The sequence below is a fragment of the Delphinapterus leucas genome, chromosome 15, assembly GCF_059928025.1.
Source record: "Delphinapterus leucas isolate spDelLeu-1000000601 "Yukka" chromosome 15, BTC_Dleu_Yukka2, whole genome shotgun sequence".
Classification (NCBI taxonomy): domain Eukaryota; kingdom Metazoa; phylum Chordata; class Mammalia; order Artiodactyla; family Monodontidae; genus Delphinapterus; species Delphinapterus leucas.
Genome location: NC_143143.1, coordinates 36,454,114 through 36,468,012, shown reverse-complemented (window position 1 = coordinate 36,468,012; position 13,899 = coordinate 36,454,114). Strand labels below are relative to the sequence as shown.

Below are 13,899 nucleotides of genomic sequence, written 5' to 3'. Positions count from 1 at the left end.
GGTCGTAAATCCGCCATCTTCCTGCGGCGCGTTGCGACATGGAGGGCGCGATGGCAGTGCGGGTAACAGCCGCGCATACGGCAGAAGCCCGGGCCGAAGCCGGGCAGGAAGCGGGCGAGGGCGGGGTCGCGGCGGCGGCGGCGGCCTTGGCCCCCGGTGGCTTCCTTGGCCTCCCGGCGCCCTTTAGCGAGGAAGGTAACAGGGCCGGACGGGGCCGGGAGCGGCCAGGGTGGGGACGGCTCAGCTTGGCTGGTAGAGGCCCCGAGGGCCTGAGCTGATGGCGCGACAGACCCTCCCAGGCCCGGTTCCTTGCAGACCTCACAGGTCCCCACGACAACCCTCATAGCCTTCCACGAGCCCCCTGGTTTCCTCAGACCCTCAGGCCTTAACCCTGGCGGGGCGCCCATCACCCCCGTGGGCCCCAGTGCCCACCCGCGGATACTCACCTGTGTCCAAGCCACCGGGGCTGTCAGTGTAGACCTCGGCGATCGCCTCCACTGCCTGCCCCGCCCTCAGGCCAGCGGCCCGGCCCCCCTCTGCCTCCCAGTCTCGACAGGGCCCTGCCCTCCTCCGCGCCCCCTCCCACTTCACCTGATGGGCCACTGGGGCCCTGGCCGGGGTGTGACTGGAGGCTCCGGGAGGGCGGGGCCTCGGGTCTTTCCAGCACCCGGGGGGAGGCAGCAGAGCCCAGTGCTGGAAAGCTGCAGCCATTTCTGTCCCAGACCTGCCACTTTCTAGCTGTTTGATCCTGGGCAGGTAACCACATACCTCTCTGAGCCTCCATTTCCCCTTACAGAATAGGGATGCTACTGTTGAGGATAATGTATCGAGTACTTTCCATGCATCAGCCTTTTTCATTCTCAAGCCAGCCCTAGATGCCATTATTATTATTATTACTATTATTATTCCCATTTTGTGGATGAGGAAAATTGAGGTTCAAAGATGTGAAAGTGACCAGGTCACCCAGCTAGTAAGTACCAAGGACTTGTTGGATACCAGGATTGTGTGACTCCTCAACCCACTCCCTTAACTTCTGGGTTCTGCTGCCTCATAGGATGGTGGTGAGAATCAAAATAGAGAATGTATGTGAATCTCTGAGAACAGTTCTGGGGACACACAGGGGCACTGATAGCTTTTGGAGACAGAATTCTGGTCTCTACCCTCTGAGCTTGTCCAAGGAAGCTTTAGACTGGGCCGGGCAGGAGGGGGTTGGTGGTGATATCGGGGTGGTGGTCTTTGTCCCCACAGGATTTGTAATTCTCAGTACATCATTTCTTGCTCCTTATTCCAGCTTGGGTAGGTAGCTTGGCATGGGGGGCAGTGCTACCCGCAGAGGGGTCTCTTTGGAGGTTGCTGTGCCCTGCTGGGCTTACCCAGGGCCTTATCTCACTCAGTGTTACAGGGGCTGGGTGTGTCCCCTTCTGTGGTGGGGATTCCTTCAATGGCAACACGCTGGTGCTGAGTCAGACTTGGGGAGTGGGGTGGGAGGGTTAGGAGGGTACAGTCACCTCAGTGCTTGGCTTGTGACTGTGAACCATCTGGAGGGGACCGTCCTCTGTCAGGTGGCCTTCTGTGAGTCTTGGCTGTGGTTTGGCCCTTTGCTCATTAATCCAATAGACATCAACTGGGCTCCTTCTGTCCTCCAGGCCTGGGTTTGACCTTGATGTGGGACTGCAGTGAGGTGATGGGAACTGGCAGACGTTTATGAAAGCAGAAGGAGCATCTCCCTATCCCTTGGGATAAACAGCAGGGTGTCTGGGGTAGACCCTCAAGTTCAGGTTCTGGCCCCAACACTCACCAGCTGGGTGGCCTTGAATCTCAAGTTGTTTTTCTAGAGAGGGAATAGTCACTTCTATTTCCTCAGGGTGCTGGCCGGATTTGCTGTTGGCCCCAGTAAGATGCCCAGCACATAGTAGGGGACTCAGTGAGCCGGAAGTCTCTCCTGCAGGACCTGGGGCAGGCACTGGCTGGTCAGCCCAGATGGTGAGGGGCTCAGGTGCGGTGGCCCATGGCCCTGGGGTGTGGAACCCCTCTGGGAAGTCCCACCCTGCGCGTCTTCACCAGAGTAGGGAGGTGCCACCTGTTTGGAACCAGTGAAGCAGAAGTCAGAGTGAGAAAAGAGTGGTCATGGATTGAGGGTGCCCTACCTCTCCCATGTTTGCTGAGGACTGGCCTCTCAGCTAGAGCTTGTACACACACACTGAGTCAGCCCATTTTACAGATGAAGAAACAGATCCAGACCTGGTCACTGAGGTGCCCAAGGGCACATGCAAACCCCAACCAGTCTTAAACCCTGGTCCTCCACTGTCCCCACACCAGCTTGGCTGAATCCCTCTGCCTCCCAGCTGCTCCCTGGGCCTCTCTCCCCTTATCTCTGAAGTAGGGGCTTTGGATCCCTACAGCCTAAGTGCATGGTCAGGGTTATCCCCTGCTGGATGCTGCTCTTCCTAGGGTGGGCACTGCTGTAGACCCCCGGAGAAGGCCTGGGACCCTGGGCTCCCAAGAGTGTTCTCAGCCCCTTTGGGAGGGCTGGGGAAGGCATCTCTGGTTCTGATGCCACCCTTGGGTGCACCTGCCTGGGGCTGGAATCCCTCCCAAGCCCCACTGACCGCAGGCTCGTTGCAGATGAGGATGACGTGCACCGATGTGGCCGCTGCCAGGCGGAGTTCACCGCCTTGGAGGACTTTGTTCAGCACAAGCTCCAGAAGGTCTGCCAGCGGGTGCCCCAGGAGGCCCTGCCTGCCACCAATGCTACTGCGCTGCTGGGTCAGGAGGTAGCATCCCCCTACTGCCATTGCACACGTGCGTGCCCTCCACCCCGCCCCTCGGCGGACAGCAGGATGAGGAGGTGGAGGCATGTTGAGACAGACCTGTGCCACCAGGGTGGGCAGAGGGCAGGCATCCGGCTGTGGGTGGGTGACTCCTGGCGGTGCTCTGGGCTTTCCCGGATGGCCTGGGATGCGGGCCCTCTCAGCAGCCTCTGGTTGAAGCCTGCACAGTTGGGGCCTAGTGTCCCTCCTTTTTTGAAGCCTGAGGGCCTGTCCTGGCTTAGGGATATCAGGGTGGCTTTTGTCCTTTTGTCTCCTGTCCTGTACATATAGTTCCTGGGGATCCCACAACTCTGTCATAAAAATGGCCAACTTTGTTGCACTCAGTGTGTACTCGGGCTGTACACGCACAGTCCTACTGAGGCCCATGGCACCCCTGTGGGCTGGGCACTCTTGTCATCCTTGTCCTATGGAAGTGGGAAAGGAGACTCCAAGAGAAGTCAGGTGCCTCTGGTCACCCCGGGAATGGCCCAGAGGAGTGGGCCCAGAATTGTCTCACTCTGACTCTGTGCTCTTTTCCTGCCCCTCCCAGAGGTGTCCTCTCCTCCAGAAGGCCCCCGGCCCCACATCCCTGGGGGCCCTTTGCCCCGATCACCTGGCTGGGCTGTAGATGGAGGTGCTCACCTTCATCTCTGCAGAGCCAGCTGAGCCTCAAGCTGGAGCTTCTAGTCACTTCATCCTGGAGTCCTCCCTGAGGGTGCTCAGGGCTCCCCATGGGGCCCTTGGTGGCTGGAGGCATTAGAGTGATGGGGCCGACCCCTGGACCTGGGGTGGAGGGTTCAGGCTGGGAGTCAGGCTCAGAGCAGTGGTCCGTTAGGGGAGATGAGAGGCCCCACCCCAGCCATCCTGCATGGACATAAACCTGAGCTCTGGAGCCCTGGAGACGAGTCTCCTCTGTCCCCTGTCACCCAATGGCAGGTGGAGCCAGCAGCAGCAGGCTCAGAGGAGCCCATCACCGTGGCCCACATCGTGGTGGAGGCAGCCACTCTCACGGCAGACATCAGCCACACTCCTGACATTGTCGGTAAGCTGGTTTGGCCCCACCATGGCTGTTCACGTGTGGCTTTCTCAGTGCTGAGGCATTGCTGACCTGTTAGTCATCCGCGGTCAAGGCTGGAAGCCGGGGACCTCTGCTGCCTATGCCCCTCTGCTGTCCCGAGAGCAAAGCCTGGCTGAGGAGGGGCTGAGACCTTGTGTGCACCTTCCCCAGGGCAGGGCCTGCAGCAAGAGCAGGCATTGGCCACCAGGCCCTGCCCTGCCCAGAAAGCGGAAGCCCAGAACCTGGGCAGCCCTGGGGGACACCTGGGCCTCGGGGAGTCTTCACTTTGTGCATAAATCATCAGCTAGCTGCTCTCTCCTGCTGCTGCCCCGGACTGTCTCTGCCCTGGTTCTTCTGGAATCTTCCCTACTTTTTTGCCACCCTCCAACCCCAATCCTGGTTCCTACTTCCCACCCCACAGTTGGCTCTGGAGGGTCAGGCTGGGGTGTGCGTGCGGTGCACCTGCTGATCCAGCTCTGCCCTGACCTGCTGCCCGACCTTGGCCTTCACCTCCCCAGTGCTCACTCCCTCCGGCGTGGGGGCGGCGATTCCTATCCTGATTCTCACATGGCCTTTAAGAGCATACAACGCCAAGTCAGGCTCTTTGATGGCTTTTTTAAAGTGCAGTAGGGCAGGGAGTGTTGGGATGTTGAGAGGTCTGGATTGGGTCACGTGCTCCTTAATAGGAGGCAGGTGAGCGTGCAGCTGGGACATTCAAAGGGCAGCCCGAGGGAGCCGGGGGCTGGGTGTGAGTGTGGCAGTGCAGGGAGGCTGGGCTGGGCCTGATGGCACGGGAGGTTGGGAACGGAATGGGCAGGGGCCTTGGCAGGGACGTGAGTAGGTGACTGGACAGGAAGCAGGTTTGGGCAACAGGTAGAACTTGGCCTTGGGAAGCCCTTGGGACCAGCTGGAGTAGGAAGAGGTGGGGAGGCGACCTGGGGGAGGGGAACCTCAGAGCAGGCTGTTCTGCCAAGGTCCCATCCCAGGGAAGCTACAGGACCTGTCCCTGTCTCCCCACTGTTTTTCCCCCGACATTCCTGTGGACGAGGATGGTTGCCTGTTGCTCCTCTGGGATAAGAGGGCTGACGTGGGAGGTGGGGCCATGCCCAGCCCTGGTGTGGAGTTTGGCTTCTTGGGTGGTGGTGTCATATGGGAAAACAGGTTCCCTGGGTTCAGGCAGCATCTCCAGGCTCTGGCCCCCTGGCTAGCCAGGCCCTGCCTACCATCCAGCCTCCAGCTGGCCCAAGCCCGCGGCTGGGCAGCTCCTTGTGCTCCAGGGGCTCCTCTCTGGGCACCCGCAGCCTCTCTTGCACCCTTGGGAGTTTCCCCTTTGGGAGTTTCCCCTTTGCAGGCATCCTGGGTACCCCAAATGTCCCTTTGGCGTCGGCTGCTCAGCGATCTGGAGCCCAGGCCAGAGTCCTAAACTACCAGCTGCTGGCATCACAGGGCTGGGGGTTCTCAGTCCTTGCTGGGCTGGGGGGTGCAGTTCCCAGGAACTGCACAGGGGGCTGGATACCCACTGCAGGCTCTCCTGCCTCTTCCCTGGAAACAAATATGCATTCTGTTTCTGGACTCAGGGCAGCCACGTTCCCCCCTTCTCTGACCCCTCTGTCTGCTGTGCCACACTCAAACTCAAGTCCTAGCCTGGCAGAAATCCCTGTTCTTTTGGGAAATTCACTCCTGAGGGGGAGGAAAGATAAAGCTTCAAGCATGTCAGCTAGGGCAGGAGGGAGGGGTGCCCTTAATTGTTTGAGTCACGGCACTTCCGTTCTGTTTTGGGAAAATGGCTTGTCAAAACATGATGCCAGCCTGATTGAGATGGTTTCTAAGAAGCGGCTTCACAACCGATTGCCACGTGTTGTTTTCATGAGCAGAAATTGTGAAGTGTGTTTACAGCTTAGCTTTGCACAGTGTCAGATTTCTTCAACCCCCATGAGAGCTGCAAAAGGACAGCCTTCCTTCCTCAGACTGTCCTAGGCGTGTCGAGCGCTCCCTCTCCCAGGCTGGGTCTCTTGCCTGCCTGTCTTGAAACCGATGCTGGTGGGTGATCCCCAGAGGCATTTCCTCCTCACGTTAGCCGGAGCCGGAGCAGCGAGGGGGCCGATGGTGGCAAGTTGGCCTGTCCACTGCCTTTGTGCCGGAACTCTGCCGCCCTTGGACACGGCGGGACCCCTGTGCACATCTAGTCGTGCGTGCCTCTTGGCTGAGGGGAGGGGGCATCCGTGCTCATGGTGGGTTTCCCTGCTGAACACATTCTGGAGGCCTGGAACTCCTCTGGGCAGCTCCATGGAGTCAGAGCACAGTACTCCCACCCTTTCAGGCTGAGCAGGCGCCATGTGCTGGGGCTGGGGGTTGGTCAAGACAACTCCACTGTGCCACAGCAGTGTCCTCGGGCTGGGATCCGAGGAAGCAGCAGGGCCCGTGGCATCCCAAGGCTCAGGCCCATCTGCCTCTCCTCAGGTGGTGGACACATCAAAGAGGTCATCGTGGCCTCTGAGGCGGAGCCGGGGGACAGCGGGATGGCAGAGGCCCGGGGCAGCCCCAACTGTCAGGGGCCTGGGCTCTCTGGGGAGGGTGAGCAGGCCCAGGTCAAGCTGCTGGTGAACAAGGACGGCCGCTACGTGTGCATGCTGTGCCACAAGACCTTCAAGACGGTGAGGCCCTGGGGCCGCGGGCGCACTGGCTGTGGGAGCCAGGCCTTCCTGCTCCTGCCCAGGGAGGTGCCTGAGCCTCACCGCCCCTCCCCCACAGGGCAGCATCCTTAAGGCCCACATGGTCACCCACAGTAGCCGAAAGGACCACGAGTGCAAACTGTGTGGGGCCTCCTTTCGCACCAAAGGCTCACTCATCCGGCACCACCGGCGGCACACAGGTGAGCCGGCCTCGGGCCTGGGGCCGGGAGCTGCACAGCACGCTGCCGCTGGCCCTGGGGGTGCCCCGGCTCCTAGGCTTCGTGGCCCTTTCCTCCTGGTGGTACTGAGGCTGTGGTTCCAGGCCTGCCTTCCCCTCAGCACCAAGCCAGCGTCCCGCCCGAGGCTGACGCCATTCTCTCTGCAGATGAGCGTCCCTATAAGTGTGCCAAGTGTGGAAAGAGCTTCCGCGAGTCGGGTGCGCTGACCCGGCACCTCAAGTCTCTCACCCCGTGCACGGAAAAAATCCGCTTCAGCATGAGCAAAGATGTGGTTCTTGGCAAAGAGGACACTCCCACAGGTCAGTGTGGTCGGGGGCTCCCTGCCCCGGCCCTGGCTGCTCTCTGAGTGCCACCCTGGTTGGGTGTTTCTTCATGGACTCTCTTGGTTCTGCCTTAAAGGGCCTGGTGCCTCCACCGTGGGGACTGTTACATCATCGGCAATGACAGGTGGGCCCATGGAAACTTCGCCTGTGATTCACCTGGTGACAGATGCCAAGGGCACTGTCATCCACGAAGTCCACGTCCAGATGCAAGAGCTTCCCCTGGGCATGAAAGCCCTCACCCCAGAGGTGGGGATAGGTCAGGGGAGGCCTTTGTCTGCTCAGCACCAGGCTCTGTTCTGGACACTGGCTCCATTGGGAACAGGACTGACATGGGCCTGCCTTCCTGCTGCTCAGTCTGGTTGCTGGGTGGGGAAATGGGAGACCCAGGTCATGGCAGGGAGGGGCAACGGAGAGTGAGCTGGGGATGAGGTGGGGCAGGGGAAGGCAGGTGGAGTGGGCTGTGGGGCTCCCAGGGGCATTCCTGAGTGAAGATGCCAGGTATGCACGGGGGCCCCTGGGGCTGCCCTGTGCGGTGGTGGCGGGTGGGTGCTGCGTGCTGGGCTGCCTGGCCAGCCTCCCTTTGCCTCCCCTGCAGCCCCCCGGCCCCGAGGAGCTTCCCGGTTCCAGCGAGGGCAGCCGTGAGAACCTGCTGCACCAGGCCATGCAGAACTCCGGCATTGTCCTTGAGCGGGTCCCTGGGGAGGAGAGAGCCCTGGAGCCAGCCCCTCCCACTGTGTCCAGTCCCCAGCCCCTGGGAGATGGTCCCCCAGAACTGCCGCTGCTGGAGGTGGAACAGGTGGAGACAGTAGGTGCCTGCGCTGCCGGCGTGCCCCTTCTGGGGGGCTGGACCTTGGGTACAAAGTCACCATGCTATCCTGGCCGCCACCAGCCTCCTTGCTGTGCTCCCTGCGGTGGAGAGTTGCATCACTGTCTGCAGTGACTTTGTCCCCTGATCTGTTTATCGCCTTCCTTGGGCCCATTATGGAGCCTCCCAGGGTCAGGGTGCCTCGGTCTGGCCTCCACGGTGCTGCTTGGGCCCAGCCCGCAATGGGTACTAGAGGTGTGCTGTGGTCCCCCAGCAGGTGGCCAGTGAGGCCTCAGCTGTGCCCAGGACCCACCCGTGCCCTCAGTGCAGTGAGACCTTCCCAACGGCGGCCACCCTGGAGGCCCACAAAAGAGGCCACGCAGGTGGGTGGCAGGATGGTGGGGGTACTGGGCAGTGGACGGCCGTGGGTAGCCAGGAGGGGCTCTCGGGTGTGCTGTGGATGGTCAGGGTTGCCTGTGGGCAGGTGGCTAGGGTGGCGCCCTCGGGTGGTGGTCCTGGCCTGACACGGAGTGTGGCCCCAGGGCCGAGGCCATTCACATGCCCGCAGTGTGGCAAGGCCTTCCCCAAGGCCTACCTGCTCAAGAAGCACCAGGAGGTGCACGTGCACGAGCGCCGCTTCCGCTGTGGGGACTGCGGGAAGCTCTACAAGACCATCGCCCACGTCCGCGGCCACCGGCGTGTCCATTCAGATGAGAGGCCCTACCCCTGTCCCGAGTGTGGCAAGTGCTACAAGACCAAGGTGGGCCCCTGATCCCCCATCTGTGGGCTCCCTGCTCCCTAAGCCAGATTTGTCCCTTGTTCCGTGCCCCCAGACCTCCCTCCTCACCCCTCACCTGACAGCCTGCTCAATCCTAACCGGGGCCCTCAGAGGGGGCTGGGAGAGCCAAGGCCAGGCTGGCCCTGATGGTGGGTCTCCACAGAATGCCCAGCAGGTGCACTTCCGGACACACCTGGAGGAGAAGCCGCACGTGTGCCCATTCTGCAGCCGAGGCTTCCGGGAGAAGGGCTCGCTGGTGCGGCACGTGCGGCACCACACGGGCGAGAAGCCCTTCAAGTGCTACAAGTGTGGCCGCGGCTTTGCTGAGCATGGCACACTCAACCGGCACCTGCGCACCAAAGGTAGGGCCGGGAGGTGGCAGGGACGGGGTGGGGGGCCGCTGCCGGCCAGCACTGACCGAGCTCCCTGCCACAGGGGGCTGCCTGCTGGAGGTAGAGGAGTTGCTGGTGTCTGAGGAGAGCCCTGCAGCGGCTGCCGCCGTCCTCGCCGACGACCCGCACACCGTGTTGGTTGAGTTCTCATCCGTGGTAGCCGACACCCAGGAGTACATCATCGAGGTGGGTATGGGGCCACCAGGGTTCGGATGGGGCCTGGGGCGGGCAAGGCTGACTTCTGATCCTCCGTCCAGGCCACTGCGGATGATGCAGAGACCAGCGAAGCCACGGAGATCATCGAGGGCACCCAGACAGAGGTGAGGGGCTGGGGGATGGGCGGGGTGGGGTGGCCTGGCACCCTCACCAGACTCATGGGCTGAGCCTTGAGCCACCCACAGGTGGACAGTCACATCATGAAGGTAGTGCAGCAGATCGTGCACCAGGCCAGCGCCGGGCACCAGATCATCGTGCAGAATGTGACCATGGACCAGGAGGCAGGGCTGGGCACAGAGGCAGCTGCTGCCGACACCATCACTATCGCCACCCCTGAGAGCCTGACGGAGCAGGTGGCCATGACGCTGGCCTCAGCCATCAGCGAGGGCACTGTGCTCACAGCCCGCTCGGGTACAAATGGCGCCGAGCAAGCCACTGTGACCATGGTTTCATCGGAGGACATTGAGATCCTGGAGCATGCGGGAGAGCTGGTCATCGCCTCGCCGGAGGGCCAGCTTGAGGTGCAGACGGTCATCGTCTAACACAGGCGCCTGCAGGGTCCTGGGGGGCTGGGCTGGGGCAGGGGGTGAGGACCCCGAGTGCCCTGCCCTTGCCTGCCTGGCCGAGTACAGAGAAGATGGGCATAGAACTCAGGCGTTCAGAGGAGATGTGGAAGTGTAAATACACAGAGTTTTTGGTTGCTTTACAATAAAACATGAAAACCCGCCGCTTGTGATGTTGCGGCAGTGGCAGCCTCAGGGGCTGGTGCCACTGCCCTGGCAGGTTCCTCTGTGGCAGCCCCTGCCCGCCCAGGGATCCCAACAGGGCTGGCGGCACCTTGGCAGTGTGTGGGTGTCATTGGTATGTGGACAGGCAGCCTCCTGCTGCTGCCTTGCCCAGCTGGAGCTGTGACCTCAGCTTCCTGAGGTCCATAGAGGTGGGTGGGAGGGGATGCTGCTTCCTAGCCTCCAACCCTGGGGCCTCCCTGGGGCCGGGGAATGAGACTGGGAGACCCAGGAGTCTTGGCTTTTTACCTTGAGGTGACAGCACGTGGAGCAGCAGCAGGAGATGCTGGGCCACAAATGGGGCCGGTCTTTCCTGATTGTGTTGACTTAGTTTCCCTGAAGAGATGCAGCTTGAGGGAGATTCTGGGTGACCTAGTTTCTCGGGGGCAGGGATAGGAGCAAGACCTGGACCGTGGGCATGTCTGGTCCTCTTTCCCAGTCCTGATGTAGCTCTTGAGCTGGCAGGGCCTTCTGAGTCCCTGTTCTAACAGGCTTGGGGGCACCAGAGCAGTCTCAAGGTGGATCCCCTGCCGCCTTGCCCTGCGGGGGGTGGGGTGGTCTCTGTGGGAATGGGAGCTAGGAGTTACAGTGTCCAATTCGTGGAGGGGGCGGGACCCAGTGCAGTCCCGGCCCCTCCCTGGACCAGGGTTTCAAATACTCACGGAGCTGGGGCGCCAGAGCTGCTGCTAGACCAAGCCCTTGCAGTCTGTCCTGTGCTGCAGACACACCCCCAGCTGGGACCTCTGACTTCTACTGGGACCCAGATTCTAAGCCTCTGACACAGCCAATCCACATCCCTCAGGTGAGTCTGGGGGGGCGGGGTACTGAGCCGGGGGCTGGATGTGAATGGAGTCTCAATATTTGGGCCTCAGCTTCTCCACGGAGAACGGCCACGGCCGTAAGCCCAGCCCACCACCTTGGGGAGACCTGGAGAGTGGCAGGGGGAGGATATGCCTTCCTGCCAGCCACCAAAGGGTGGCAGAACCTGCCCAGCCCCCGCGTCCCAGCAGCCGGGATTGAGAAGGGTGGCCTGGTGTGTCCGATTCCACGTCCGCGCTCACGCGGGCTGTGTTTGTCCCTCTAAGCCCGCCTGCTTTGCGCCATGGGCGGGCCCCTGGCCTTATTGGCTGCGCTCTGGGCGCTAGGGGCTGCAGGAGACGCGGCGCTGCGCATCGGAGCTTTCAACATCCGGAGCTTCGGCGACAGCAAAGTGTCTGACCCGGCCTGCAGCGGCATCATCGCGCAAGTGAGGCTGGGGACCCTGGGCGGGGTTGCAGCTGGGCTCCGCGGGCTAATTTGCCGCGCACACGTGACCCCGCACCTGCCGGCCCCTCCCCCAGATCCTGGCTGGCTATGACATCACGCTGGTGCAGGAGGTGCGGGACTCCGACCTGAGCGCCGTATCCGCGCTCATGGAGCTGATCAACAGGTATGGCGGGCAGGGCCCAACGTGGGCCCAGGTCTCCGAGCGATGCCTTGACCCCGGGCTTGGCCGGTGTCTCCGCAGCGTGTCCAGGCACGAGTACAGCTTCGTGAGCAGTAAGCCCCTGGGTCGGGACCAGTATAAGGAAACGTACCTGTTCGTCTACAGGTGAGGGGCGGGGATGCGGGGGAGGGGTGCGCAGGGCAGGAGGGGGCCCACTTGGGGCGCCCACCCACCCTCTACACCCAGGAAGGACACGGTGTCGGTCGTGGACACGTACCAGTACCTGGACCCGGAGGACGCCTTCAGTCGTGAACCTTTCGTGGTCAAGTTCTCGGCACCCGGGTCAGGTGAGGCCCTGCCCGTCCCGCAGGCCCCGCCCGTCCCGCAGGCCCCGTCCCAGCCCCTGACATCTACCTCCTACAGCTGCCGAGGAGTTAGTGTTGATTCCGCTGCACGCGGCGCCGCACCAAGCTGTAGCCGAGATCGACGCGCTCTACGATGTGTACCTGGACGTGATAGACAAGTGGGGCACCTACGTAAGCCCCTATGTCCGTGCGGCCCCGCCCTGCCCAACGGCCCAGGGTCCCGGAGGTGCGCCCTGGGGATCGGCCACAGGCGTGAGGCTCTGCGCGCGCGGCCCCTCCCGCAGCCTCAGACCCAGTTCCGCGGTGCCCCACAGGACATGCTGTTTCTGGGCGACTTTAACGCCGACTGCAGCTACGTGCAGGCTCAGGACTGGCCGGCCATCCGCCTGCGCAGCAGCGAGGTCTTCAAGTGGCTCATCCCGGACAGCGCCGACACCACGGTGGGCAACTCAGACTGTGCTTACGACCGCATCGTGGTCTGTGGTGCCCGCCTGCGCAGCAGTCTGAAGCCCCAGTCGGCCGCCGTATACGACTTCCAGGAGGAATTTGGCCTGTACCAGGTTCAGGCGAGTGCTGGGCCCAGTAGGAGCAAGGCCCAACCTCAGTACACCTGGCACTCCCCTCCCCGCACTGTTTCTAGAAAAGGCCCGTAGAGGTTCAGTTCTGGCTGAATGGAACAAATCTGGGATGGCAGTACAGGAAGCTCTTTACCTCCCCAGAGTGGGGTCCCGAGGCCATGCTCCCACCGAACCCGCACAGCTGGGATGGATAGCCCAGGCCTCGCTGGTCTGTTCCCCCACCCCCAGATGCAGTGGTTTGTGGACACCCGGTGGGCCCCTTCCTGGGGGGAGATGGGGCAGTTTTCTGGGGTGGAGCCTGAGGGAGGACTGGCTGCTCAGCAGGGCCTCAGAGTTGGCCCCTTCTCCCTTCAGGCCCTAGCCATCAGTGACCATTTTCCTGTGGAGGTGACCCTCAAGTCCTACTGACAGCCCTGAAGCCTGGCCAGGGCAGGCTGCCTGCAGACTCTGGCCACAAGGAGGAAGCCCCACAGGGCTGCAGGGTAGGGTCAGCTGGGCCTGGACAAGTGATGGGACTACTCCGAGCCTGTTTCCCCATCTTGAAATGGGCTGCCACCACTACCTCATAAGGTTGTGAGAAGCACCTCGTAGAGCACTGGGCACACAGCTGAGCTCAATAAACAGCGAACACTCAGCCAGGACCACACACACGTGTTGGCTCCGACGCCTTCATGTCCTTTCTTAGGACTCAGCTCTTCTGGGGCACAAACCTTCGTCTTGCAGCCAAGCAGGTCCCCGGTCCCAACCCATTTAGGGGACAGGGACAGCCTGGCCTGCCCATTCCACATCCTGCTGGGAACTGACCACCTCCAGACCAGGTTGGCTCCAGAAGGCAGCTCCTGTGCTCACTGGCTGAAGCTCCCTGCTCTTTCTTTGTGCAAACTAAATGCTTTCAAGCACCTGTACTGAGTGCAGCTGGGGGTAAGTGCTCACACAGGTAGGGTGGATGTGCGAGGCCAACCTCCCAGTCTTCAGTGTTCCTCCTATGGCCCCGGTTCCCAGGCCTGCAGGCCACTCACAGGCACTTGTGTATGAGGGTCCTTTCCTACCCAGCACTGCAGTTGGCGGGGGGGGGGAAGTCAAGAAGGCTGGCCCCCTGCAACCAGCCGGCTGGCGGCGCTGGGACATGTGGAGAGCCTCCTCACTGGTGAGCAGGCAGGTTGGGTTAAGGTCCTGTCCACAGAACCTGAACAGCTCACGGTGGTACAGCCCCTTCAAAGGTGCCTTCCTGGTAGCTTCTTCCTCAGGAGCCCTGGGCTGGGCAAGGACTCAGCAGGGAGGACAGTGGCCTGCACCCTGAGTAAACCCATCACCTGAGGATTGGGAACAAGGAGAACTGGGGTACACAGTGTAAATGACAGGGGCCTGATGAGGTTTCTGGTTTTCGAAGCGTCTCACCTTTGGCAGGATTTAACTGGCCTGAATTGTATGGGAGGGAAAAACCTTTGTTTCA

General features: G+C 61.8%; 2 protein-coding genes across 14 annotated transcripts; both read left to right on the top strand.

Moving 5' to 3' along the window:
- On the top strand, nucleotides 1-10,017 carry E4F1 (E4F transcription factor 1). Of its 9 annotated transcripts, XM_089896360.1 has the most exons (15): nucleotides 1-195; nucleotides 2,626-2,777; nucleotides 3,747-3,845; nucleotides 6,120-6,169; nucleotides 6,284-6,521; nucleotides 6,619-6,739; nucleotides 6,925-7,077; nucleotides 7,178-7,347; nucleotides 7,697-7,906; nucleotides 8,181-8,289; nucleotides 8,449-8,666; nucleotides 8,848-9,046; nucleotides 9,120-9,262; nucleotides 9,334-9,396; nucleotides 9,478-10,017. In XM_089896360.1, the coding sequence occupies exons 1-15, from the start codon at nucleotides 39-41 to the stop codon at nucleotides 9,832-9,834; spliced, it is 2,439 nt and encodes an 812-aa protein (XP_089752486.1). In that variant the 5' UTR covers nucleotides 1-38; the 3' UTR covers nucleotides 9,835-10,017. The 9 variants fall into 9 exon arrangements, with proteins under 9 accessions (XP_089752486.1, XP_022450259.1, XP_022450258.1 ...); XM_022594551.3 differs by lacking the exon at nucleotides 6,120-6,169 and having other exon boundaries at nucleotides 2,626-2,708; nucleotides 3,747-3,852; nucleotides 6,328-6,521; XM_022594550.3 differs by lacking the exon at nucleotides 6,120-6,169 and having other exon boundaries at nucleotides 2,626-2,774; nucleotides 3,747-3,852; nucleotides 6,328-6,521; nucleotides 8,184-8,289.
- Nucleotides 10,018-10,770: 753 nt separating this feature from the next.
- On the top strand, nucleotides 10,771-13,080 carry DNASE1L2 (deoxyribonuclease 1 like 2). Of its 5 annotated transcripts, XM_030763608.2 has the most exons (8): nucleotides 10,771-10,879; nucleotides 11,163-11,323; nucleotides 11,418-11,506; nucleotides 11,585-11,668; nucleotides 11,750-11,850; nucleotides 11,927-12,039; nucleotides 12,183-12,434; nucleotides 12,801-13,080. In XM_030763608.2, exons 2-8 carry the CDS (start codon nucleotides 11,180-11,182, stop codon nucleotides 12,852-12,854), a joined length of 837 nt encoding a protein of 278 aa, XP_030619468.1. In that variant the 5' UTR covers nucleotides 10,771-10,879; nucleotides 11,163-11,179; the 3' UTR covers nucleotides 12,855-13,080. The 5 variants fall into 5 exon arrangements, with proteins under 5 accessions (XP_030619468.1, XP_022450267.1, XP_030619467.1 ...); XM_022594559.3 differs by having other exon boundaries at nucleotides 11,418-11,668; XM_030763607.2 differs by having other exon boundaries at nucleotides 11,418-11,668; nucleotides 12,183-13,080.
- Nucleotides 13,081-13,899: the final 819 nt, after the last annotated feature.

What these genes read in the sequence shown, in the direction of transcription:
- DNASE1L2 (XM_030763607.2), top strand. Translation starts at nt 11,180, where the DNA reads ATGGGCGGGCCCCTGGCCTTATTGGCTGCGCTCTGGGCGCTAGGGGCT. An exon ending in ACGTACCTGTTCGTCTACAG is followed by an intron (nt 11,669 to 11,749) that starts GTGAGGGGCGGG and finishes CTCTACACCCAG; the next exon opens with GAAGGACACGGTGTCGGTCG. An exon ending in GTTCTCGGCACCCGGGTCAG is followed by an intron (nt 11,851 to 11,926) that starts GTGAGGCCCTGC and finishes TACCTCCTACAG; the next exon opens with CTGCCGAGGAGTTAGTGTTG.
- E4F1 (XM_089896360.1), top strand. Translation starts at nt 39, where the DNA reads ATGGAGGGCGCGATGGCAGTGCGGGTAACAGCCGCGCATACGGCAGAA. An exon ending in TGAAAGCCCTCACCCCAGAG is followed by an intron (nt 7,348 to 7,696) that starts GTGGGGATAGGT and finishes CCTCCCCTGCAG; the next exon opens with CCCCCCGGCCCCGAGGAGCT. An exon ending in CCACAAAAGAGGCCACGCAG is followed by an intron (nt 8,290 to 8,448) that starts GTGGGTGGCAGG and finishes GTGTGGCCCCAG; the next exon opens with GGCCGAGGCCATTCACATGC.